At 32.5% G+C, this 25,690-nt stretch overlaps 1 protein-coding gene across 3 annotated transcripts in view; it reads left to right on the top strand.

Moving 5' to 3' along the window:
• Positions 1-22,528, top strand: part of LOC122524951 (furin-like protease 1) — a 181,234-nt gene extending 158,706 nt beyond the window's left edge. The window contains exons 11-14 of one of the 3 annotated variants that reach the window (XM_043647471.1): positions 472-682; positions 2,343-3,098; positions 7,823-8,107; positions 21,534-22,528. In XM_043647471.1, the coding sequence (XP_043503406.1) occupies positions 472-682; positions 2,343-3,098; positions 7,823-8,107; positions 21,534-21,973 (1,692 nt within the window). In that variant the 3' untranslated portion in view covers positions 21,974-22,528. Of the gene's footprint in view, positions 1-471; positions 683-2,342; positions 3,099-7,822; positions 8,108-18,712; positions 19,301-21,533 lie in introns of those variants that run through there. The other 2 variants (XM_043647472.1, XM_043647473.1) reach the window with 2 other exon arrangements.
• Positions 22,529-25,690: the final 3,162 nt, after the last annotated feature.

Below are 25,690 nucleotides of genomic sequence, written 5' to 3'. Positions count from 1 at the left end.
ATATTAATCTCGAATAATAAAATAGAGTTTACTTTGTTTTTTCTTTTTACCAAAAAATAACAACTTGTTATAAACTTCTTGACGTATTCCATTTTTTCCATATTTACAGTTACAAATTCAGAACTCTTAGTAAAGTTAAATTCAAAAAAAGAAAAAAAAAGAAAGTTAATCAATATGAAATAATAACTATCGAATACTTTGAAGATTCTATTTATACGAAATCGACTAAAGAGTAGAGTGCACCTATATCTATTCGTTTGGTGAATTTCACTTTCTCTTTCTGAAGTATTCTCAATGAAAACGTTCAGAAACGATTCTTAAAGCGTAAAGTGGCTTTTAGTATCGGGTACTTATTGTCGACCTGTGAAAAGGGTCGTTTCGTGTGTGAGTACTACTGAACGATCGTTAGAAAGAGAGAGAGAGAGAAATAGAGCAAATTATGATACGATCGTCTGGACGCTCTTATCATAGGCGAAGGTGTCATTGATGGCTTCGAGAAGGGGGGATCTCCAGATACAACTAACCTCTCCTCAGGGTACAAAGAGCACTCTACTAGCGAAAAGGCCACACGACGTCTCGAAGGCTGGTTTCAATCAATGGCCATTTATGTCGGTTCACACGTGGGGCGAGAGACCACATGGTACGTGGAAACTCGAAATTCACAACGAGGGTCGATATTTCGGTAAGTTTATCATTTTAACATTTCTCTTTTATTCACTTCATTAAAATCAATTACTTCCAGAAGATCAACTTATATTTATTCGCCAAACAAAAAATACCAAATTGTTGTTAGGGCTTGATATTTATATTCATTAATTAATATACGATGATAAAGATTAATACAATAACGATTGGAAGTTAATAATGCGCGTATAGTGAAAAAGTATTAATAAATGTTGAAGTATTAAAATAAATTTCATAATTCAAATGATATATTTAACAAACCGTTGTGTTGTAGTTAAAAAATCATTGTCGAAATTAACTTCCTTCAAAATGAACTATGAATATAAATTATTAATGAAATAATGTTTCAATCACTTCACTAAAAATCAATCTGCTTATATATTAATAGAAAATACACTTACGAAATTATACTTCGTTGTTCTCGTTATTGAACGAGTCTAATCATCGAGTCAGGGTTTTATAAACCTGGTAGATGTCGATATTCGCGTAGAAAACTTTCCGGCTTCATAATTTTTCAAACAATATAACGGAACTTATGTGAATTATCAACTAATCAGTGATGAGGTTCCTTTCGTATATTACTTTCAAATAATCAGGAAAAAAAATAATGCAAAAGCCGATGGTGGTAGAGAATAGCAGGCATAAATAATTCTACTTCTCGGACATGTGTGTAGAGTATAACAAAAAAGGGAACTCCCTTCGATTTCCAAGTCACATCACGAACGATCCGGTTTGGATCGATCGGAGTAGAAAAAGCAGACCGTGTCAGATTCAGCGAAACCTCCGCGTCTCGAAAGTCTATCGGTGTCAAGATCACGTGGAATTCCTTATCGAGAAAACGCTGAGATAGGTCGTAACTCGTCCATAGGAGTGCTCGCATTATCGTATCTAAAGATAATTTCGTATTCAAACTCCGGCCCCAATAGCTGGTGCTTTCGCTTTATTCTCTTTAAAGCATCAATGACGATGATACGCGGTCAAGAGGATCATTCACTGACGAAGAAGCTCGGCTAACCTTGTACAAAGCTAAACTTCAAGTTAAGATCACTTGGAATTCCATTAAAGCTGATAGTTACGCATAGCTTGCGTTCAACGCTAACTTGCACTACTATTATAGTAATAGCACCTACCTAAATCCTTCACTTCGTCCCTACATTCAGTTTCATTCTCATCCTCAGCATTCTCCTATTCCTTCGTACATCAATGCGGACCTTGTGCTAATGTGTACACCAAAACGCTTGCAAGGTATTGTATCCAAGTGGTGCGCTATGTATTCCAGACGTTTTAGAGATTCAGGCAATTGCTCTTGAGCAATCGAGACGCGTCCTTGCGTTAATCCAAATTCCTACTTCTCCTTGGATATAGATGTTCATGTTTGCTAACGTGGATCGAAAATTCATAAACTATAACATCGTGGGATTTGCATGTTCCATCGATACGAATGGATCCGATTAATCGATCCACAGGATCCACCTTCGAATATCTATTGTATCTTTTTATTCTTTCCATATTTACTTGAATGCATACTACTGACGTATAAATCATAAATATGACAGCTTTCGGATATTTATCGTAAACCACAAATATTCTGTATACCGTTCTCGTAATCGTTCTCTCTTGACTTGTTTTCCTGCTGCTCTTATCGATGACGAATCCAGGCCGTGCGACGCTACACGAATGGGCGTTAATCTTCTACGGGACATCGACGTTACCAGATCGCACGGAATATGCGCTTTACAATCCTGCCAGTATGAGTATACCACGAAGACCGTTCGTTAAACCGCGAGAAACGACGTTCACCAAGACTCAAAATTCCTTAACGGCATCTTCTAAAGGCAAACAATCACAGCATAAAGCTGAAAAGACAGGTAGTCTAAGTCCACCGTATGTGGTCAATGCTCAACTACAATCACAAAGGAAAAACAAGGTCCGAGGACAACACAAGAACGGGAAATCCGCAAATCGTCCAACTCCTAGACCAACGGTACAAACTTTGAGAGGATTGACGTCTATAAGAGGTCCCGCCATAGCTGGAGAAGTTCGATTGATCACGTTTAGACCAAGGGGAAGGAGTACACCAAGCCCTGTCACTACTACGACGACTGTTCGGACTAGTCCATCTCCCAGAATAAAAACTACAACGGTCTTAACCACTAGGCAAAAAATTATCGAACCGGTCACCATTTCGTCACCGCTTCAGAGAGGTTTGATACTGATGGAGCCAGCTGCCAAAGCAGCCACCAATAAAGTCCCAGCGATCTTTCAACAATATCCCAAGATCCAACAGCTTTATCCTCTTTATCCTGTTTATGCTGGTGCTCGTGGAGCTGGGCAACAACACGCGACTAGAGCTAAGGGATTGGACTTATTACAAGACGAACAATTCGATTCTAGGAATCTACAGTTCGATAAGGGTACCCCTATTTGATTGATGCATTTGCCAAGATCGAGCTGAGTTGTTCCATCGAACAATGACGTAACTTACTCGGGTATATATTGATTCAATTCGCGATCGGAATATTGACCTGAAAATTTCTTTTATGACGTATATATTTACCTTGTTAAGATTATTACGGAATATCATTGTCTCTTATTTTTATTCATATTTCTGTTATATTAGATCGTTATCGTTAACTCAAGAACAGTGATATTTCATCTATAATATCAGATATCAATATTGATTTGTATCTCAATTTCGTGAATATTTGAAATTTCTTATTCTGTAATCACATCGAGCGATTAGTCAAAGATTAAAGAGTCTAATCGAGCGACAATTATTCATTCATGACAGAAACCAGGTCGTTATATTTTTCGTTGCCATTGAAAACGTTTCAGCCTTTATATTTTCAAGCGTCATTCGCGTTCATGGATGCATCTCGGCACGATCTCTTTTTTTTTTTGTCTACTTCTTTCCTTACACTTTGCATTTCAGTAGTAGTACAATGTGTGTAGAAAAGAGACAATAAAAAAAAACAGAAGGAGGTAAAGAGAGAATGCATAGTAGTAAGCAAATATCCTATGGTCATTCGAAGTACCGAGGGATTCAATCTAGTAGAACTTACATTTTTACTTTTTTTTTTCTTTTTTCATTTTCACTTATTGTTCGCCGTCTATTCATTTGTAAGCTGCACTTGGCCGTAATTGCTGTAATAGCCATTGGGTTTGTTTCTATTCTGATATATTGTCCTATACTCACCACCTTCTTCACCTTACCTATACCATTATATTTTCCTTACTTTTGTTCGTTTCAAGCGTCATTTCGTGTGTGTGTGTGTGTTTTTTTTTCTTTTCCCGGTAAGTCGAACCATTTTGGCTTAAATTACAAGAATACATTATTCTTTTCTATTATATTATTTTCTACCCTTATCAACCATGCAACTCGCTTGATTATTTATTGACGTTTTTCCACGGGAAGACGTATAAATACCGATGCGCTTGTAAGAGTTTATTCATTCATGACGGAATATTAATGATTCGCTTGTTGATTGCATCACTTGCATTACTCATGTTCTCGATAAATGTATTATTAATTTCGTGTTGTTTACGTGCATCGGACAAGAACCGTCGATGTGCTATCGTCCTCGCTTGGTTTAGTTCTCCATGATTTGTCCGATGATTTTGCGACGGCTGTTAAATGAATGATAATTCAGCAATCTTTATATATATACATATATTACGGTCAATGTATAGAATCCGGGCATTATATAGAATATCCACCAAGATTGGGCAATGTATATTTTAAGCATGTTTTTTGTACGTTGTTCAATCAATTTCTAGAATGCCCAGAGGATTTTTGATCAATCTAGAATATACGTTTCAGTTGGAGTGTGTTTAAAGCACGGGGGTAGAAAATAAAACAAATCTCAAGTTATTATGAGTGAAACATACAACGATAGGTGTATGTTCATATGGTCATAAAATGATCTTCAGATTGCATCAGGGTTTTTGTGCTCTAAACACATTTTATAGATCGATCGAAACTTGTCAAAGATATTGTGAACAAATTTTACAATTTTCGTCGTTTGTTTTACTCACTCGAGCTTAAAAATACTTCATTCCGCCCCCAGTATTCTATACACAGGTTACTGAAGCACATATTATAAATTGACCAAAACCCTCTGGGCAATCTATGTGTTGACCAGGCAATCTCCTACTCGATTGGATATTGTCCTGACGATGTTATAAATAAATATATATATATACCCCTAGTTAATATTTAGTTAGTAAATCAAATGTATGGGGAAAAAAATCAGATATACAGTAATTGAAATGAATTATCAATAGATTAAATTTATCAAAGAGTGATTACAAATAATATTTCTTACCATAAGATTTTTCTCTAACTTTAAATCATATTACGCTTGAAACGAAGTATCTACTATCCATCATCATATTTACACTTTCCTATTTTATTTTCTCGAGAACTCGGTAAAGTGCTCCTAGACAAAGTTTTTCCTTTTACAAAGAAAGATTTGGATGGTATCTATCGGAAGTATTACCTACCGCCACTTTTCCTCGTATGTTCACTTCGTTACACCATTTCATTTCCCCCCCATCCCAATTTCACTTTCTTTTAGCACCTAACAGAAAGAACACACGGTTATTCTCGTTACCAACGAGTAGTAGAAACATACAGAACTAGAAGAGAACTTTAATGAAAAAGAGCGAGCAAGTTTGAGAGAGAGAGTGAGAAAGAAAATAAGAAAAAGAGATAAAAAGAAAATGGAAAGAGAGGAGTGGAAAGCAAGCCGTTTCATCGACGATTTGCACGATCCTCGGCACTTCGTAAAACAAACGCTGCTCACCCTCTTCGCTTCTTTCCCTTGTCTCGCCACTCACATCCTTCCCCCTTTTCCACCCCCACTCCAAGTATTTTCCTTTCCTTTGCTAGCTCGTCTAAGAAGTCGTCCTGACAGTCGTTACTTTACAACCATCTTACACGACTGTAACAAGCGCGCTTTAATACCGACTTTACTGCCGCCCACGACCGGAAGTTTACAGTTTCTACTTCTTTATCTCCCTTTCTCACTCTATCTCTTTCTCTCTCTCGTCCAATAAAAATGGAGAGGAAGCAACCGAGAAGACTACCGATCCTTCTTTTACCCTTATGCTGTTCTATTTTCTTTCTCTTTCTGTTTTTATCTTCGTCCTTTTCTTACAATTAGTTTTGCAAGCAGACTCTCAGCAATGAAAGTATCCTACCGACATCATCATCGTCGTCGACGTCGTCGTCGTCGTCGTCGAGGCTTTACTAATTTCACCCGAGACGACATCGACTATGTCTTTCCTCCCTTTTTTTATAGTTTTTTTTTCTATTCATGTCATCCTGTCGTGTTGGGAAGCTTACGATCTTCTTATATCCACTATAAAAGCTTGAAAGTGTACGATATTTCGCAGACGCGGTTTATAATCCAACAGAAATTATTTATCAAATTTTAAAACCGTATAAATAAAACGTAGACACCAAACTTCGTTTTCCCTTCTTTTACCAAAACACATTCTAAAGATTTTCTAGGGGAGATTTAAGAGAAATGTTTTATTTAAATTCAAAATGTCTCGGTGTTTTAGTTCATCTATCAAATATTTTTTTAGTTTTGAACACTTGAGTGTATATCTATTTATACTTATTATTTGACTGTGTTAATTCGTAAATGACGTTTATGTCTTACTCCCATCATAAATCACCTAAAATATCCTGAAAATGCTTGTCTTTCTTTCTGTTTATTCTGCCATTCAAGTATCTTAATTTTAGTTGATTTAAATCCGTTACGCTTCACACCTAAAGTAGATTTAAGCTTATCTTAAATTCACTGAACAACTTTATGCTTACCCATCGGAAACTTCTCCGCACGTATGACACAAAATTGTGTTTATGAAGAATACTTAAATATGTGTGTAAATGTGGACACGTTTGTATATATCGTAAAAGCACCTGTAGCTAATAGAATTCAGTGGTTTTCAAACTTTACAAATATTTTATACTTTTGTCATCTATTATTATAATTTTTGTTACGAAAAATATGCGTTTCTATTTAGTTTGCGAATCACTGTCGTAGAATACATCACGATTATCCACTTTAGTTAATTTTATTAAAAAATGTAATCTGAAAATCTGATATTCCGAATAAACAAATATTCCAACGAAAATAATGATAAGGTAATTATGTTAAATATTTCAGCTTATTTATGTGCAACATAATAAAAAGCGTATTAATATACGAAGTTAATTTTTATATAAAACTCAAATACCAGTTGGTCAATTTAATTTAAACATTTTATATATATGACTAAACTATGGAGTATTTTATTTTTTCTTTTTCTAAGAAGAAATGTTAAAAAAGCTTCTTTTTTTCAAATGTCCAATTTTTTCGCTTGCTTACGCATGCATTACGTCAACCATGTAAATTATTTTACAATTTTATCGTTAATGTATTTTTGTTTCGAAGTAGTACTTTTTCCGTTTATACTCATTGCTCGTTTTTTTCTTTTTCTTTTTTTAGAAGATGTCAAAACTTAATTATTAATCCTCATTTACTGTAAATTAAATTAATACAATTTCTTAATATTTCCTTCGAAAAGAACGAGCAGTGAAAGTATTTCAACAGTAGATTGCACACGAAAAGCGATTAAGTTGTTTTAATTACGGCATCAATCTGAACCGATTTACTTTAACACTAGACAGAGTTTCCAATTTATCGATCACACTCAGGATCGAATACGGGATGCAAATTGAATGAAAATATTTTAAATACGCAAGGTTGAAATCAACGATATCTCCATGGACTCTTGTTTTACGTATACTATCGATCGTGGAGAAAAAAAATAGAGAAACGAGTAAAAACAAGTAACAAAACGAAACAAAACTAAAAAAAAAAAAGAGAACTAAAAAAAACTCCTCCTTCCCAAAAAAAAAATCGAAATAAAATAAAAACCAAATATTAGAAACGTAATCATTACTATCAAATTATTCGTCCGGTGGGATTCAACTATCTAGTAAAAACGAAACCAAAGAAAAAACAAATAATAACTTTAACGATTTTATCGAATAAAGAATATCATCACTCTGTCTCGTGATAAGGTATTATCGAGTTATGTCATCGTGAAATTTTATACTGATACAATATTACATTGATTATAGATACCCTTGAGGAATGGAAACTGGTGTTTTATGGTACCGAAACATCCTTGGAATCCAATGAGGACTTGGACAAGGATAAACCAAGCTTGACGAACGTTCCACCGGAGGAAATCCAAGACAATACGGCTACTGACGCAAGGCAGAACGTGGTAGACACAGAAGGTGATCCTTGGACTGGTAGCCAACAAGTAGAACGAGTCTCTCATCCTGAGGTTCAAAAACCAACAACGGAAAACCAGACTAGCGGATGCACTAATCTCAATGGAGGAAATGGCAGGTGCCTAGGTGGGTGCCTCATACTACTCCTTCTAGCCTACTTTCTCGTAGAGCCAACCTACGGATTCTCAATCATCGATCGTTCTCCCAAAACCGTGGACTCGAGTCTCATTTCTAATTCGAACGTGACAATTTCTCTAATTTTGCTCGACTCCTTGACGACGACGAGAACGACGATTACTACGACGAAGACGAAAAATAAAAGAGATTACCTCGTTGATCATTCGATAGGCAGCTCTTCTAACATTCGTTCGTGTTCATGATGACTTTTCCTCCTGGCTTGATTCTATTACAAAAGAGAAAATAAGTGAACGTGAGTGTGAGAATGAATGACTGAATCTATTGAAAGAAAGAAAAAGAGAGATAGAGGAAAAGAAAAGAAAAGAAAAGAAAAGAAAAAAGGGCCTGAGAAGCAACTCTCTCTCTTTTTTTACTCTTTTCCCGATCCTTTTTTTTACTACTGATGATAACGAAAATACATCGTGAAGATACAAGACATCGAGCTTAAGAATCTTTTAAGGGTTCGTTCATACGATTTCTCGAACGTGTGTTATCCGTATGAGTATCCACGTTCAGTGGACACCACAAACCCCCGCAAACAACCTCGCCTAACCTCTAGACGTATATCGTTTAGGATTAGGGTTAGTCAAATTCTATGTCTTCGTCTCTATCATATAATAAAAATGAAATAAACGAAAGAATGGAAGGAGTTCAAATATCGTGGTTGAAATGGTGCATATGGTAACTTTGTTGTTGTCTAAAGTGACTGTATTGTAAAGTGAAGTATTGTGCGAAGTGATTTTAGCAATTATTTGTAGAAGGATTATTAATATAATAGGTATTCGCTCTATCAATCGTTTCTTTTGGTCTTATCTTAATCTCATTTTTTATTTTTCACCGGCATTGAATTAAAATTGCTTAATAATATTTGTCTCAAAAATTTACGTTCGATTTAAAATTATCCTTATTTAGATTTTATATATATTAAATCTATAATAACTCTCTCTAAATATAAATATATATATTTAGAGAGATATTTATAATTTTATTAAAACAAAATAAAAATATTTATACGTTGATTTTGATTATACATTTGTCATAAACGAAGCAATACCTTTAAATCTGAAAGATTAAAAAGATTTTTGCGAGCATTTATATATATATATATATAAATGGTAAAAATTTTTTTTGTTTCTATATTCCGAACGAACAAAAAATATTCCTGACCTGAAAAAAAAAAGAAAAAAATAAAATTTTGCACTTTTTACTTTCGGTTCGATGGAAAACAGAAAAAATATAAAATAAAATAAAAAAAGAATAACAAAGCTAAAGGATTCGATTTTGGAGTGAATGCGCTTCCAACAAAAGTCTTGTTCGATATGCCATATATGTGTAAGACAAAAAAGATGAGAACATCAGTTAGAAGATATATTATTATGATCTGCCATGACATTTTCTTCTTTCGCACGATTAAACAAAAAGAAAAAAAGTCAATGGGAAAAATGAAAAATGGAGAAAATAACGAGGTACCGCGAGTAAAGCTGCCATTTACGAGATCGCGATCGAGCGTTTTCACTTATGGTCAATACACGATCGATCTATAGATCTATTTCCTACGTAATTCTTACTAATGCGATCTCGCGTGTCTATGTAAGATCCTAGTTGAACGTTGCCTCGCGTATCTTCTGATACATAAATACATACATTCATACATACATACATACATACATACATACATACATACATATATACATACCTGCATACATAAAAAAAACATTACTGGATTCGTAATCCACTTGAAATCATTCAAAGTACATTGTCATTTTGGATATTTACTGTTGTCAAATGTGTTTTGTGAAAAAGACAGAGACAGAGATAAAAAACAAAAGACACATTTCTATCTCTTTTTCTTTCTTTTTATATATCTCCCTTTAATTTCATTCTACTTTCTTCTCTCTTTTCTCTTTTTTTGTTCTCGTTCTCTTTCTCACTTTCTTGTTACATCTCTTTTTAAACATCTTTATTACTCCATATGTCGTTTTACATCTGCGTTCTCTTTCTCTCTCTTTCTCTCTCTCTCTCTAGTTTTCTTTCTTACTTTCTCCGTTTTATTTTACATTTTTCACTTGGCGTATATTCCATCTTGGGTCTTATATTTTCTCGTTTTCTCGTTTTCTCGTTTCCCTGCTGCTATGTCCACATTTCTTTTTTTCTTTTTCTTTTTTTTATCTCAACCCTCCCTAGGGAAATATCCGCAGAGCCATCAGCACTGCCGAAACAATGAGCTATCCTAACCTATACATCCTCTCTTTGCCTTTCCCTTTCTATGCTCACCTCCAAATATTTCTTGGATAAAGATATTTGCACGATTGAACCTTCCACGAACGTCGCGGCGATTGAACCGCACATTTTTTTTTTTTAAATAATTTTCCTTTTTTCTTTTTCTCGTACAAAACATGACTGTGCCTTTTTTCTGATAACTCCGAAACGAAAACTCGTAGGTACATAACGTATCTGCTATGTACAGACGTTAAACGCATTTTGGTTGAAAAATTAGAGTTCGTTTGAAAAACAGTTTGCGAAAAATCTCGTTAATTTTCGCTTCCGAACTAAACGACTGTGAATGCTAGATTTCGTTAAAATCTGGAAAGTAAATGAACAAAGAAAAATAGAAGGGAAAAAGATTTTTATATATATATATATATATGTATGCGCAGATCAGATTCAGAAAAGGACGAATTATTTTGTTCAAAGAGAGACCAAAATTTGATCGTTCGCTCGACGCCAAACTCAACTTCATCGATATAGCGTAGAAATTTTGCTTCACTATTTAAACTCACGTATACGTTAATGTGTACGTACGTATACATATGATTCTATTTTTTTACGAGTATTCGTCTGTGTGTGCGTGTTTTTCCTGTTAGATCAAAGGATCAAAAGAGCTCTGGAAAATCGTTGCCGATATATCCGTAGAAAAAGGAAAACTATGAATGTCCGCGTTGGTATTGGCTAGAAAGCTGGTACTTCCGATCTGAAATGGAAGTATAAAAAAAAACGAACTCGTGCAGCTACGAACATTTTCCTCTTATTTATTTCTTTTTTTCTTTTTTTATTCTTTTTCTCTCAAATTTTAATCAAATCGATTATATAACAATGAAAATTTCTATATTTATTGATGTGTTTAATTAATTCATCAACTGAAATAGATTAGTTTTATCGATTTTACATACAAATTTCGATAATGAAAATTTAATTAAATAACATTTATAATTAATTCGCAAATGTGTTCCATCTTTCGATATCGCAAGTTATTATTTGAAAGTTGATAAAAGTACAGTATTGATATCGAACTGTTACAAACATGTACGTACTGTAAGAAAGATCGAATGAATGTTAGAACACATTCAGTTCAGGTAATACATTTTTTCGTCCTTTCGTGTCCAACAGCAACGGTTGTAAACAGAAGCAGTAGTAGTAACAGCAGTAGTAACTGTAACAGTGGCAGTAGCAGTAGCAGTAGCAGTTACAACAGCAACCATGCTACCGATTTCCTTTTTATTTTGTTGTGTACTGTTTTACTCGGCTGGTGCTGGTGCTGCTGCTGCTGCTGGTACTGGTACTGGTGGTGCCAGCAGCACCATGCTTGACTCACACTGCTGTAGAACATTCAGGGTGCATGAAACGAATAATTCTTTCGGTTGGCGTTCGAGCGAACGAAACGAAACGGAAAATCGAGAGAAAAGAGTCGCGTTGCTGCTGCTTCGCCTACGAAACGACCCACTTTTCGATTCGTCGTTAGCCGGCATGCTTGCTCGTTCTGGCCTTCATGCTAGGCCAAATTAAACCTTCCAAATGTGTCTCTCTCTCTCTCTCTCCCTCTCTTTTTCTTTCTTTTTTTTCTTTCTTTCTTTATGCATATTTATATATATATATATATATAATATTATATTTTCCAAGAGCAAGCTCACTGATTTCTCCGTTTAACACGGAAAGTCGAACATTTCTCTTTAACGTTTGCCTTGAATATTCCTTTTTTCTTTTCTTTTCTTATCACTTTTCCTCGAATTTAACCGAAACACTCTTCTCCGCTTTCCTCTGCTTCTCTTTATCCATTATTGCTATCTCATGGATGAAATTTTTGGAGAAAGAATAAAAACAAAACATATACCATCGATTTCATGTAAAATAAATCAAACGTTCTCGAATTTTGAAATTGACGTGAAAAGAAATAAGGTAACTATGAAAAAGCACTTTTCAATGGTAATAATGTCTTTTTGAATAATTGGTCAATTTAGAGTTTTAATAGAAAAAAAAACATACCAATATAATTATTCGATATCATAAATAGTTTCGTTTATTGAAAAAGAAAAAAAGAAAAAAGTACCTTATTTAATTCTTCAGTTAAACGAGTTATTTCATTCAAACAACGTCGAGGTTTTTTTCGAAAAGTTATAGCAAAATATTATTAATTGTTTTACTATTACACAATCGACATATGGATGAAATAAGATTATTTTATCATATTGAAAAAAATATCTATTATTACTGCACTACTTTTAATTAATAATTATTCGTCAGTGCAACGGCTTGGAATACATTTCATTAACTTTTTAAAACTCTTTCAAATTCGTGAAAAATGAACGTAGTTCGTTTCGATCGATCGTAAGTTAAATTTTTATTGGGAGGGAAAAAAAAAGAAAAAGAAAAAAAACAAAAATTAAAATAACATTTATCGTTCTTGTTGTTACATTATATTTCATATCATAATCATAATCGAATGCTGTGCAAGAATGGCAATGTGACGTGCGATAACGGCAACCGATGGTCATTTGGGATTGAATAATTTATCGCCGTTATCGATTAATCGTAGAGGCAATTTATCGCATATCAGTTTAATTTGTAAGGGTACTATATCGCCATAGGTTTACGGTTCTCCGATGATCTTTCATTCTCCTCTCCCTTTATCTGTATTTCTTCCCTAGTAAAATGAAACCCTATATAATCTCCTTTCTATTTAACTTTATCGATAAATTATTTAATTTATATTAAAATTTAAAATTAATTTGATTACTGTGTTACTAATTTGATTCGTTAATTTTATCGATCGAGAATTTTACGATTTAGAAATCTAGCATAAATTATTTTAATTCTTTTCAATTTGAAAATGAGATCAAAAAGAAAAGTATTAATATTCTTGTAAGAAAGCGACGCTAAAGTATCGTTAGAAACGATGTTCCTAAAAATCGTCTACTAATTTTACTATCGTACTAATTTTTCAATTCGAAAAAAGTTGAAAAACAAGAAAAAAGAAAATATAGACTCCGTAGAGATTTTTAAATACTCGTTCTTTCGAAGTGTGTAGCGCATTTAGTGCCCTTACATATCGTACTCGAATCGAATTACGTGTTTCTCTATTTTCCTCGTTGTTTTTTTATCCGATGGAAAAACAAAATAAGAAATTAAACAAACAAAAAAGTAATAACGAAGAACCATCTCTTGATTAGATCGACAAATATTTATTAGTTTTTTTTTTCTTTCTTTTAAATCGAATTTAAATTAGAAAGACCACAGAGCTACGAATCTATGTGGTTATCATTAAATCATATGCTAATTAGTGTGCCAAAATTACATCTACTATCAAATAATCACGTATTTTCTTAATTATCCGTTGAACGAGAGATTGAATATGAGCATCATATTATATAACTCGACATTCGGATCTAAATGATGTGAGTTCGATATAAATAAGAGAATAATCAATGTTCGATTAAACGACGAGGATAGAGATAACATATGATTATATCATCTCGTAATTTAATTTTTAAATATGCTTTCTCGTGTGTCTGCAGGTAGACAAATTTTGCGGTTAAATAATTAATTATGAATTACAAATGCGTAAGTTATATAAGCTTAACATTTAAATAGGTATTGTGATTGATTGACGTACTTATGAACTTCGACTATCTACTTCTTTACCTTTTTTTTATTTTATTTTGTCGTGATCGTACTTATCGCATCTATCCAGTTAACCTTCTTCTTTCCAATGATAAAAAAAAATAATTAAGTTTGTATAGCACGATCGCGATTATCGTTAATTTTCTTCGGAATGTTAATAGGTCTCTCGAGTAGAATACGACCAAAGGAATAAAACGTACAGTGCATTTTAATGTATGGTATACATAGAACATTTGTTTATACCTAAACATTAGGTAGTCTCCGTTTAAAACGAATTCGTACCACCACGGGTTATTCGCATTACCGTGAAGCGTTGGGTAAAAAAAAAAAGAAAACGAAAAAAGAAAAAAGAGTTCGGAATTAACGGCTTAGAACTGTTCCCCATTATTTTTTCCTCGTTAATCTCACGATTGGACGATAATAGAATAAAATAAAAGTTGTTTCGTAAAAGAAGAGAAAAAAATAATCAAATGATACTTGAATTTTTACATTCGATCATTATCGCGTCGATACTTTTCTAGTTTCTCAAGAACAAAGTGAACGTAATTAAAAACGATTGTTATAGAAAAGAAAAGAAAAAAAAGAAAGATAAGGAAAAGAAAAAGCGAAAAATTGATTCGTTTTAAAATAACGAAATTTTCTAACAGCCCGTTTTAAATTTCTCTCGCATAACTATTCGACACATTTTCTGACACAATTTCGTAGTTTGATATAAACTATTCTCCAACTTACTTCGAAACGTTGCATAATTAAAATACGTACATGGAATCGGTAAAATCTCTATTCACTTTGTTCTCACACGATTTACGATATCCATTGACTTTTTTATTAAACGGAGGCTACCATAAAATACATGGGATCGGTATTTCGTTAACTTTTACCTCCCCTCCCAACCAACCAACCCACTTTGCCATACATCTTCAACTTGAAACTTCTTTCCTTTTATCACGCGTGTTCTTCCTGTGTCGTTCAAAAGAAGTACGCGAAAACCTATAGCGAGCGTTAATTAAAAGAGTACGCTTCCGTATTTAATAGATAATTTTTTACGTGTAACTGTCATGTTTGTTGAATATTATGTGATATGTATTTATATATAAATATATACATATAGATATGCCTATAATAATATAATATCATAGTTTTAAAAACGATCGAAGATATCGGTGTAACAAAATACCGACTCAGCCATCGTCGACGATAAATAATAATAATAATAATAATTATAATAATAATAATAATAATAATAATAATAATAATAATAATAATAATAATAATATTAATAATATTAATAATAATAATAATAATAATAATAATAATATTAATTATAATAATAATAATATCAATAATAATAATAACTTAATGCTAACCTACAAGCTACGTCTGATTATGCAACAACGTAATCAAATGTTTAGCTTTTAAACTTCCTTACAAACACAAGTTATGCATTGCGAAATGCTCTATCCAACGGATAACACTAGGCCAATTGAAAATGCGTATATGTGTATAATGCGTGATACAAACTCGGATATGTATGAAAATTTCATTTTTACTTTCAAGATATTAATTTAAACAAAATTCATTACGTTTTTTCGACTTGTAAAATCGTGTAAAAAAAAAAAACTGTAATAATACGACGATAATTATTTCTTCGATTTTATTTTTTTATTTCCATTTTTGTTTAGTCTTGAATAAAACATTAACAATTTTTCTTTCGAACGCACGCGTTATATATACATATATATATTATATATATCAGACACACATGCATATAATGTATTATAAATGTACATAAGAAAATACCATAGACGAATTTATCGGAATGTTTCGTGTATCGCAAACGGGGAAAAGGAAAAAAAAAAGAAAAGAAAAGAAAAGAAAAAAAATTTTCATACGACGGTGGAACGAATTGATAGCTACGCTCCCTTAGAGATAATCAAAGGGTTTTTCGTTGAAAATATAACTTCGATGATCGTTTGGCTGCACGTTTGTACCGATTTTGTGTCTTTGATCGAGAAAACAATAAAGTGTAGTATTTTACTCTAAAAAAAATTTTTTTTTTTAAAACGGTGTATCAATGTTAGAGAAAATAACTCGACAGATAGAAAGAAAAAAAAAAGAATATGGGGGAAACGTCGAATTGATGATAGTTTAAAATTACATTTCGTACAATATTTAAGCATAAGCCAACGTTTTCTAAAAATACCTCATTACCTTTTTTCACAATGAAAGAAACGCGACTCGTTATATGAAGGTATAGTGAAAAAAGAAAAGAAAAATAAAGGAAAAAAAAAAAAAAGAAATGAATAACCGAGATTAACGGCTAAAACGTTTCTTCATCGTTATACTTCGACGCTGATTTGACACTGCGAAGATCGACTGTTCCAATGTTTCTTTTTTCTTTTTTTCTTGTAAAAACGTAATTTAATTAATAAACGTGACGAGATAGAGATAGGACAGGGGATTGATCAAACTATAATAATTTCATTGATTTCAAATGTCAGTCAATTATAGAGGAAAAAAAGTAAATCAGCGTGGAAGCGTGCTAGCTTTTGAATAAAAAAACTTACACAAAAAAAAAATCAAAAAAAAGAAAATCACGAAAGGAAAAAAAAAAGAAAAAAAAGTTAAAATGGTACGGGCGTGGCTGTTAAGTGGTACAATGGACGTTGAATGTATTTTAATTCGTTCAGGTGTGACGTATCTTCCAAAATGTACAATACTTGTGACGTCACGGTGGGACAAGCGGATATCCAGAATTATTTATTTTAATAAATTTTATACGTGAAGAGAGAATTGTACGTTCAAATTGACGACAAATTTGTTATACATTTTTTGTCTGGATTTAATTGTTAATATTTACAAAATCGTCGAACGAAATAATTTCATTTATTTTGTTGTTTTGTTTTTTCTTTCTCTTTAGATATAGCAAATGATATTTTTCAATATCGTTTATTTCAATCGATATTACGTTAAAATCATTGATTGCAAATATGATCAAAATCAAAATTCAATATCGAGAATGGTATTCCGACGTTGTTCCTCCATGTACGGTCCGCCATATTGTTAATGTATCTATTGTAAATCTTTGTATGTATTGTAAAATGTATCTTTGCTTGGAGAGGCGACATATCTTAAGTTAATAGTGTTCTTCGATACATGAAAAAAAAAAAGAAATAAGAAAACAATTGAAGAAAGAAGAACGTGCGATCGGTTCCTCGCAACAAGCTGGCGTTGAATGTCCTTAAAACAATTTCGAAAAAAAAAATATGCAAATTTGAATGGTATTTTTTTTCTCTGTTCTTTTTTGTTTCTTTGAAACTATAAAGAAATGATTAGGGATAGAATTGAGAAGAATTTGTAGAGAAAATATAAAAGATAGAGGATCGGACGCAAGCAGGTCGCGAGGATTTGCCACATACATTTATGTACACATATACATAATAATATATTGTATAAGTAATTGCAATTATTATGGAATCATTATATGCGATATTGAAATTTGTATATCATGAAGGAATTAAAAATGGGAGAATATCCTGAATACGAAAGTACATGAAAAATTTGTTGATTCTAATTAGAAATTAAAAGAAATAGAATAAGAATAAGAATAATAATAAGAAGAAAAACAATAACTAGAAAGGAAGAGAACAAAGAATAAATGAACACAATCGAAGTGTTCTCTTCGATATTTGTCAAACGATTCCCTCGTGAACAACACACGTTCCGTCGGTACGCGACCTTTCCCTTCGGTGTTTTTTCATTAGAAACAAAGTTTTTACCGCTTGATCCCTTTTTTTTCACTCTCCCAACAGTTTTCAAACTTACAATAAGACAAATATTTAACCGCGGTAAATGTGAAGAGAGAATTAACTTTCCTACGAACGTGAGATCAACGAACCGTACATTTTCAAATCACGTAAAACATCAATTTCTTTTTCTTTTTTTTTTATTATTATTTCTAGTCGTTAACTCTAGTGTATATACATATATTGGAAAAGTATTTTCGTTATTACAATATAACATTTTCGTAGAATTCACGAACAAACGTAAACTTTGAAGATGGAATTAATATTACAAATGGTAAAAGGATGGTAGTGTGTAGTAGGTGGTACACAAAAATCAATAAAAATAATCGCTATAGAGAAAAAACGATAAAAAAAAATATTCAAAATCAACTTTTATTCGTTCTCCACGCAGCAGGAAATAATTCAACGAATTTTAATACAAACTCTACGAACCTGTATTTCGCGGAACGACCGAGCTCGGATTAACGTGGAATTTTTTAATTTACATCCCCTACATACATTTTGTTATCATCGTTCGTTATACGCGTTTCAATCGACTTATTTCTTGTTTTCCCAAATTTATTTTTTATTTAATTTTTTTCTTCTTCAACTAAATTCAAAAATCAATAAAAATTTTATTAACCATTTTATTTGTACAGAATGAAAACAAAATTTATCTCTTCTTTTTATTTTTTTCTTTTCATGCATTTACCTTTTACGATTGCTTAGCAAAATAATGCTTGAGAACCGCATTTTTATTTCAAAATAGCATAAATCCGTGCATCGATATTTTACTTTTAATACGCACTTCTATGAATGCACGAGCTCTATATTCTAACTATTCTAACTATAATCAATTTTGACACCTTTTCAGCACCCTTCTATCGCAAGGACTAAACTTACTACAAGATTTCCCAGTACCAAAGAACGAAAAAGAATTGTTAAACGTTAAATCTGAGGTTATTCTTATGGGTTAGTAGTTAAATTTGTAGACAAAATACACGTAATTTCTTTTTTTTCCTAACCGTTGGGAAAAAGAATGAAAGGTATCGCGTTAAAATAATAGTTTTCACGTCGCGCAACTTCGAAACGAGATTGTAATAATTTTCGTATTTTTCATACGTGACCTTCCAACGCAGGCACAACAAGAAACATACTTTATGTTCAACATACTTTACGTTCAAACAACATACGTTTACATTCTAAAAGTTCTTTTAAAAAGAAAAAAAAATAAACTTGCACGACAATGAGTGAGGCATTTTAGACCGCAAACCAACAACGTTCTGAGTAACTTGCTACGAGAAAAATAAAATAAACTGATGAAGTCTTTTTAAAGTTAAAGCGAAAGCTAGTTGTTTGACAGCAATTCAAAAAAATCCCGTTGTCGTCCTATGTGAAGAAAATCGTGTGTCGTCATTCTTCTCCAAGATGGAAGAAAAAGAGTATTATGTAATCCAGAAAAGGAAGGAACTAGGTAGATTTTTTGTCGACGTGACAACCATAGCTTTTATCCAACTCTCCCCTCCCATTCCCCTCCCTACTTCATAGCAGGTTCACAAAACGTATTTAGGTACTCGTTGGGCTCTTCCTGGGCGGAAGTTGCGGCGCGGATTTTGTCAGCTCAGCCACCACCACCACCATCACCACCACAACCACTACCACCACCACCACCATCACCAATACCAATCACATCCACACCCAGTACCAAAAAAAGACCCATCCTTCTGATAGCTTCACCAGCACGGTGAGTCTTATTTCTCTACTGTATATGATTCCTATATTAAATCCTGTAACCGTATACAGAGTCGGATTAAGGATCATAACTTTGAGCTCCAAACCATCCTCTCGTTATTTGTGAGATCCCTCGATTAAAGTATTAAAAAGTTTGTACATTTTAATACAACTTTCTCTAGATAAATTGAACAAGGAAAAACATTTTCCCGTGTACCAAAAATACATACATTTATTTTATGCACGTATTATAATACGTATGTTAGTTCTCTAACCGAAGATATAATAAATATTCAAATTTCTTTGTTTCTCTAGCTTTTCCCTTAATTCGACTCTGATTGCTTGCTTCTAATATTACTATTATAATTATCTTTACTAACAATAAGTGCTTGCTCGTATTCTGTCTTCTTTATTGCTCGTATTGCTTGCTTTGCCTGACCTATATGTTTATTATTTATTGCTTTGATAATAATACCTTTAAAATATTAAAGAATTCGTTTTGGTATCTTTCGTATTTAATCTAATTTCTATGCTTGTCTATGAAATTTGGGTGGGAAATGTGTAAGTATTAAACGTATGTGCGATTAACGATCGACGAGCTCAAAATTTCTATTCTAATAACGAACTTGTATTCTTTTTTAATTTACATTCCAAGTATTTAAAAAGAATCGAATAAAGAGAATAGAAAATAGACCTGTACTTAAATCGACTTAGTTCCGAGCGTATTTTCTAACGCATACGACAAAAGTTCCAAATGTTACCTATCGAGTAAAGTTTTTTAGTAAATTTACAATTTTATCCCTGTAAATTCAAGAAGACTATCATTGTTTGAAATTCTTGGAGTAAAGTTTTTGGTAAAGATTTTCTCTCAAATGATGATAGGCTCCTTGAATTTGCAGGGATGAAAATTGTAAATGTGCTAAAAAGAGGAAGAAGAAGAAAATAATATATATATATATATTGTATTATATTAAACTTTGAACTTATTTAACGTGAACACACTTTTTACATGATCCACAAATAACAATTTTTGTTTTCAGGTAAATTTTGTAAAAAGTGATATATAGTAACAATTGGTACGTTATTGTAATAAATATTTTTGTCTATAAATTTATATTAATACAAGATTGGATAATAGATATTATAATATAATAAATCGAAGAACGTTCATTATGGTCGATCTTGACTTTATATGCTCGACGTGTATGTTCAACTTAATTAAGCGAGCTATAATTAGATTCTAAACAATGTGTACATAGTATATGTATGTGTGCGTATATTATTGTTCGAATGCAAACAGAATTATCAAGATATTATGTGCTTGCGTATCGTATTTATGTATTCCATGTAGAGGCATTTTCAACCGCTAGAAATTGTACTTCAATGTTGCGAACATGCCGAGATGTAAATTGCAGCGAAAGGAAAGTTTAGTGATCCTTCGATGATAGGTATACTTTGCTTATTGGGATATAATCGGTCACGAAAAGCAAGAAATTACTTATTGAGTTACAAAATAACTATCTACCGTAATGACGAAACGAAGATAATGGAGATTAACGAGATAGAAACCTATTTTCCTCTCGCTGTTTTACATAGATGTAACCAAAACAAAAACAAAAAAGACACAAAAAGTGTAAGTCTGTGTTTTGTATTAGATAGAGATGCCTGCAAATGCTTTTACGTATTTATTTATAGTGGATAATTTATGCATGTCTTTTTACAATTTATTTGAAGAGCCTTGCTTAGACGATCTTTCATATGTAGTGTTGGAAGGTGTATTGATCAATATCCTACGAGTTATTTGGTGATAATCTCTCTTATGTTTTTTCTTTTCTTTTTTTTTTTTATTCTTTTTCTTATAAAATTAGTATGCATCGGTATTAAAAAAAAAAAGTAGTTCTTTTAGAATTTGTATACAATAGTAATAGAATAGCATGGAAAACGAAGGTTGTATCATTTTTCAGAATGTAAATCCAACTGGTACCAATATGAGGATGAATGCTGGGAAAAATGTCCGATAGGAAGTTATGCCATCATAGAGGAATCCAGTACCAGAAAGGTATGCGGAAGCTGTCACTATTCCTGTCTGACCTGTTCCGGAGCTACCGATGGTGAATGCACGACCTGTCACTCCGATTCCAAACTATTGACAAATTTCGGCGAGTCCCAGTGCGTTCTTCAGAATTTGGCCTGGCGATTCGAGTCAACAATGTGGTTTTATTGGTTAACCGTTTTCTTCTCGATCGATTTGATAATCGTTGTCATCGCGGCGATTTACGTAGCCGTCAAATGGTGCATCAAGAAGCATCATTCTTCGACATACGATTACAGTAAGGTCGCTTATTCGAGCAATGGCGACGCCCGGAAGGTACAACTAAACGATTGCATTTCTGATAGCGAGTAAAACGCGACCGCGAGAGATGCAAATTTCATTATCCCTGGAACCCCATGGAAGTCTGTCTGCTTTCCAACAGGGACACGATCGACCGTTTTAATGGAAATGAAGAGAACGAAATGGACGTGGAATTAGAGAATATCTGCTAGATCCTATTCCATGAGAACGAATGTTGGATATTTGTTAACCGATAAGAACAGCGAGACTAACATGAGATGTATTTATTTTCTGACCGACGTGATCATATAACATTCCAACTTGTCTAATTACGTCGACACTCCTTACTATAATAATTGATCTCTGATAACAAATTTTTTTATAGTCCAATAATCGTTTTATTACGATTATGTACGTATATAAATGTGATACAACAAAGGGGAATGCAGAGGCTTGTTCTTTTTTTTGTTTTTCTTTTTTTTGTTGTTGTTATCCTTTCATTATCAACGAATACGTGACGTCGTTAGTATTTTATTTGTTTATTTATAATGATTAATTACAATTCGCGTATTCGAAAAAGGTTTAAAGAGTCTTCTTTAACGGAATTGATTATATTACTATAAGCACGGTCTCAAGTGAACCAATAGAAAAACTTGTTTAATATTGTGATCGATTATTACAAGTTCGATTTATTACATAATTTTGAAGTAAGATTTCGACTGCATAAGAATAAAACTAACGAAACTTAATATAAAACTTAGCAGTATATCGTTGTTCTATGAACATTTATATATAAATATATACGTATATATTTAATAATAATGTACGAAATAGTGTAAATATATTGCTAAGAAAAACTAAGTTTTTCTAATGCTTTACACCTAAGTAATGTGATATATCATGTTACTGTTAAATAATTTCACACTATTATATTATATTTGTAATAATATAACTATATTATTGTTCTTTGTTACCACAAATGTACATGTTCCATGCAATAAGAACTTTGCGGTGTTAATTGTTTTTGTTATATGTGATGAAAGATAAAATACAAGTGAAAACAAATATTTCGATTAGGCGAGCAATGTCATATTTTATTTTCTGCCAATCAGTCTCCTAATCCTACCTCGTAATTAAATTCGTTATTTCGTCGAGAATGTTATTACCAGGTTTAATTTAATCAAATATAACAATTTTTATTACTCTTATATGAAAATTAATTCTCTTTTTACAGTTTGACACGTATCATTGTATGCTATTTTGAATTCGGTTCTACAGAAATTAACGTTACATGTTATATAAGAGTATATATAATTAGATTATAAATATTTTATTTTCTAAATTAATTTACAGATCACTAACTTTTTGCAAAAGTAATGACGTTTTCTTTTCTGAAACGTTCAATTTATTTAGAATATTTTTGTGTTCGCAGTAAGAACTCGATCCAGTAGATCCAATATTACCTTTGATTTCAACAGGCTATAAATAATCGGCCAATCCATCCGAAGAAATCGTTTAGTAAAAGGCAAATCTGTCAAAGTCAGTGGATGGCCTACTTCGGTGTTCAAATAATTGATTCCATGATCCAGAAGAAACGTGCTAATTGTGTAATCAAGCATCTTCGGAACAATCTCGCACTTGTAACATGACGCCCTCGAGGTTCAATAATTAACAAACCATTCCTGCACGATATCGCAATACGACTGACAATAGTCGAATTAATTGTCAGAGAGAAATGCAATACTTAATTAATGGACTATATATTCTTTATATAAAATAATAATTAATATTCTCTTTACGTATGTCTTTTTTTTTATTTGTTTATATAAACTACTAGCTTATAAAGCAAATTACAAATATATTACACATTTCTACAATAGAAATATTACAAATAAATATTAGTAGAATTAAAACACAAGTTTATTAATGAAATAATTAATAAAATATTGATATCCTAGAAACTGAACAAAAATTCTGTTTAAACAAAAATAGTTTAGCAAATGGACATCTTTAAATCATTTAACGAACATTAAATGATAATAAAGACGATACTCTCTTTGATTCTTTTTGAAAATAGGAATAAGAATTCTATTAGCAACGAAAGGTATTTCGAATTCATTAAAAATCTAGTAAGAAAGAATAAAGGTAAGTCTTTTTACTTTAATATCGAAAGAGAGAAGAAAGTCAGTAAATCGAGTTGAAATTTAATGAGCTCTCGAGGAAAACGACTCTTAATAATGAAGTACAAACTGTCCGATGATTAATTAAATATTTAATAAAGGATCGTAATTCTTGTTAGATCAAATCATTCATAAATCTTAATGTAAAAGATCTCGATGCGATAATAATACGATCTTATTAATTAAATAATCGTCTTCCAATATTTCCTCATTTTAGTATATAATTCGTACGAATGAGAAACACATTTCAAAACAATTTTCCTACTTTTTTACGAGAAACTTCCAAAAAAAGAAACTTTCCTTATTCGAACGAATCTTCTCTTAAACGATTTAGAAAAGTTTAGAAATTCCTTTTAAGCTAGAGAAAACTTTCTAATGTAAGATCTTTCTCTGTTAGACTTTCCTTTGCGTGCAATCGACGAGAAATTCGAGCTCGACTTTCTGTTACAAACAAAAGCACACAACATTTTCTCATATAAAAAATATAAGAATATAGTTCGTTACCCTCCCGAAAAGTAATTACTCACAGGGGAAATTGTCGATGATTCAAAGAAAAAAAAAATTCAAAGAAAAAGAAAAAATAACTATCGGAAAAATTTCGAGTGATTATGAGAATGTATAGCAGCATCTCGTTGAAGGGATGTCCACGCTAAGAGTTGGAATTCGTTCGTGTCATTGATTTCTAAACCATAGTGTACTCCTCAAGGACGTAATCATCGGATGTTTCGTATGACACAGAGGTCCCTCTTCTGCTGACCACAACTGTTTGTCGTGGTAAAGTGAGAGAAAGAGAAAGAGAGAACAAGAGAGAGAGAGAGAGAGAGAGTAAAAGGGATATTTGTGATTCGCGATTGCTCTTGAACGAACGATCGAATCGTTAATAACGAGCACGATCTCGGGTATAGGCTGTCGTGGTTATAACGGGCTGCCCACATGTCACGGTTCGATGACAGACGTACGAACGCAAAGCGACCAGATTAATTGGGGATAATTAGCAAACAGTTACGCGCTGCGTGTAACTCTCCACCCACCCCTTCTCTATTTCTCTGACTCTCTCTCTCTCTCTCTCTCGCTCTCGCTTTCTCTTTCTCTCTTCCACTCACTCTTCCTCTGTATTTCGAGCCGAAAACTAGACGCCAAACTCAAAATAAAGCGACAACAGAACACATTTCGCTTACCGATCGCAATGTCATTTTCGATGACGGTATTGATTGAGTGCGGTTTTACGGTGTAATGGTCTTTCGTAACATAGGCACTAAATGCGAAATATTAAAGTGACTTTGTAATTTCCCTTTGCTTTAGGTATGAATATTAACATGTGTCGAAAATTAATTAATAAAATATAGATATAAATGAGGGGAGAGTAAAAGAATACGAATTAAAATTAATTCAAATGTCTAAATGGACAAACGTAAAGACAAATGTAAACATTTGTATCATATTTTTGGACGAAACGTAAAGGATAGGAATTTTTATAAATGTCTTTTTTATTGTTTAATTCTATGAAACTAACGTACGATCGTTAATTCGTTTTTTTTACAGTCTTACAGTATCAAGGGATATAATCGAGTTCATTGTATTAAATAATTTCAAACTATCGATCGCACAT

This window comes from Polistes fuscatus, unplaced genomic scaffold, assembly GCF_010416935.1.
Source record: "Polistes fuscatus isolate 324 unplaced genomic scaffold, CU_Pfus_HIC Scaffold8, whole genome shotgun sequence".
Classification (NCBI taxonomy): Eukaryota; Metazoa; Arthropoda; class Insecta; order Hymenoptera; family Vespidae; genus Polistes; species Polistes fuscatus.
Note: the sequence above shows the minus strand (reverse complement) of the source record. Positions and strands in the feature narration are given on the sequence as shown.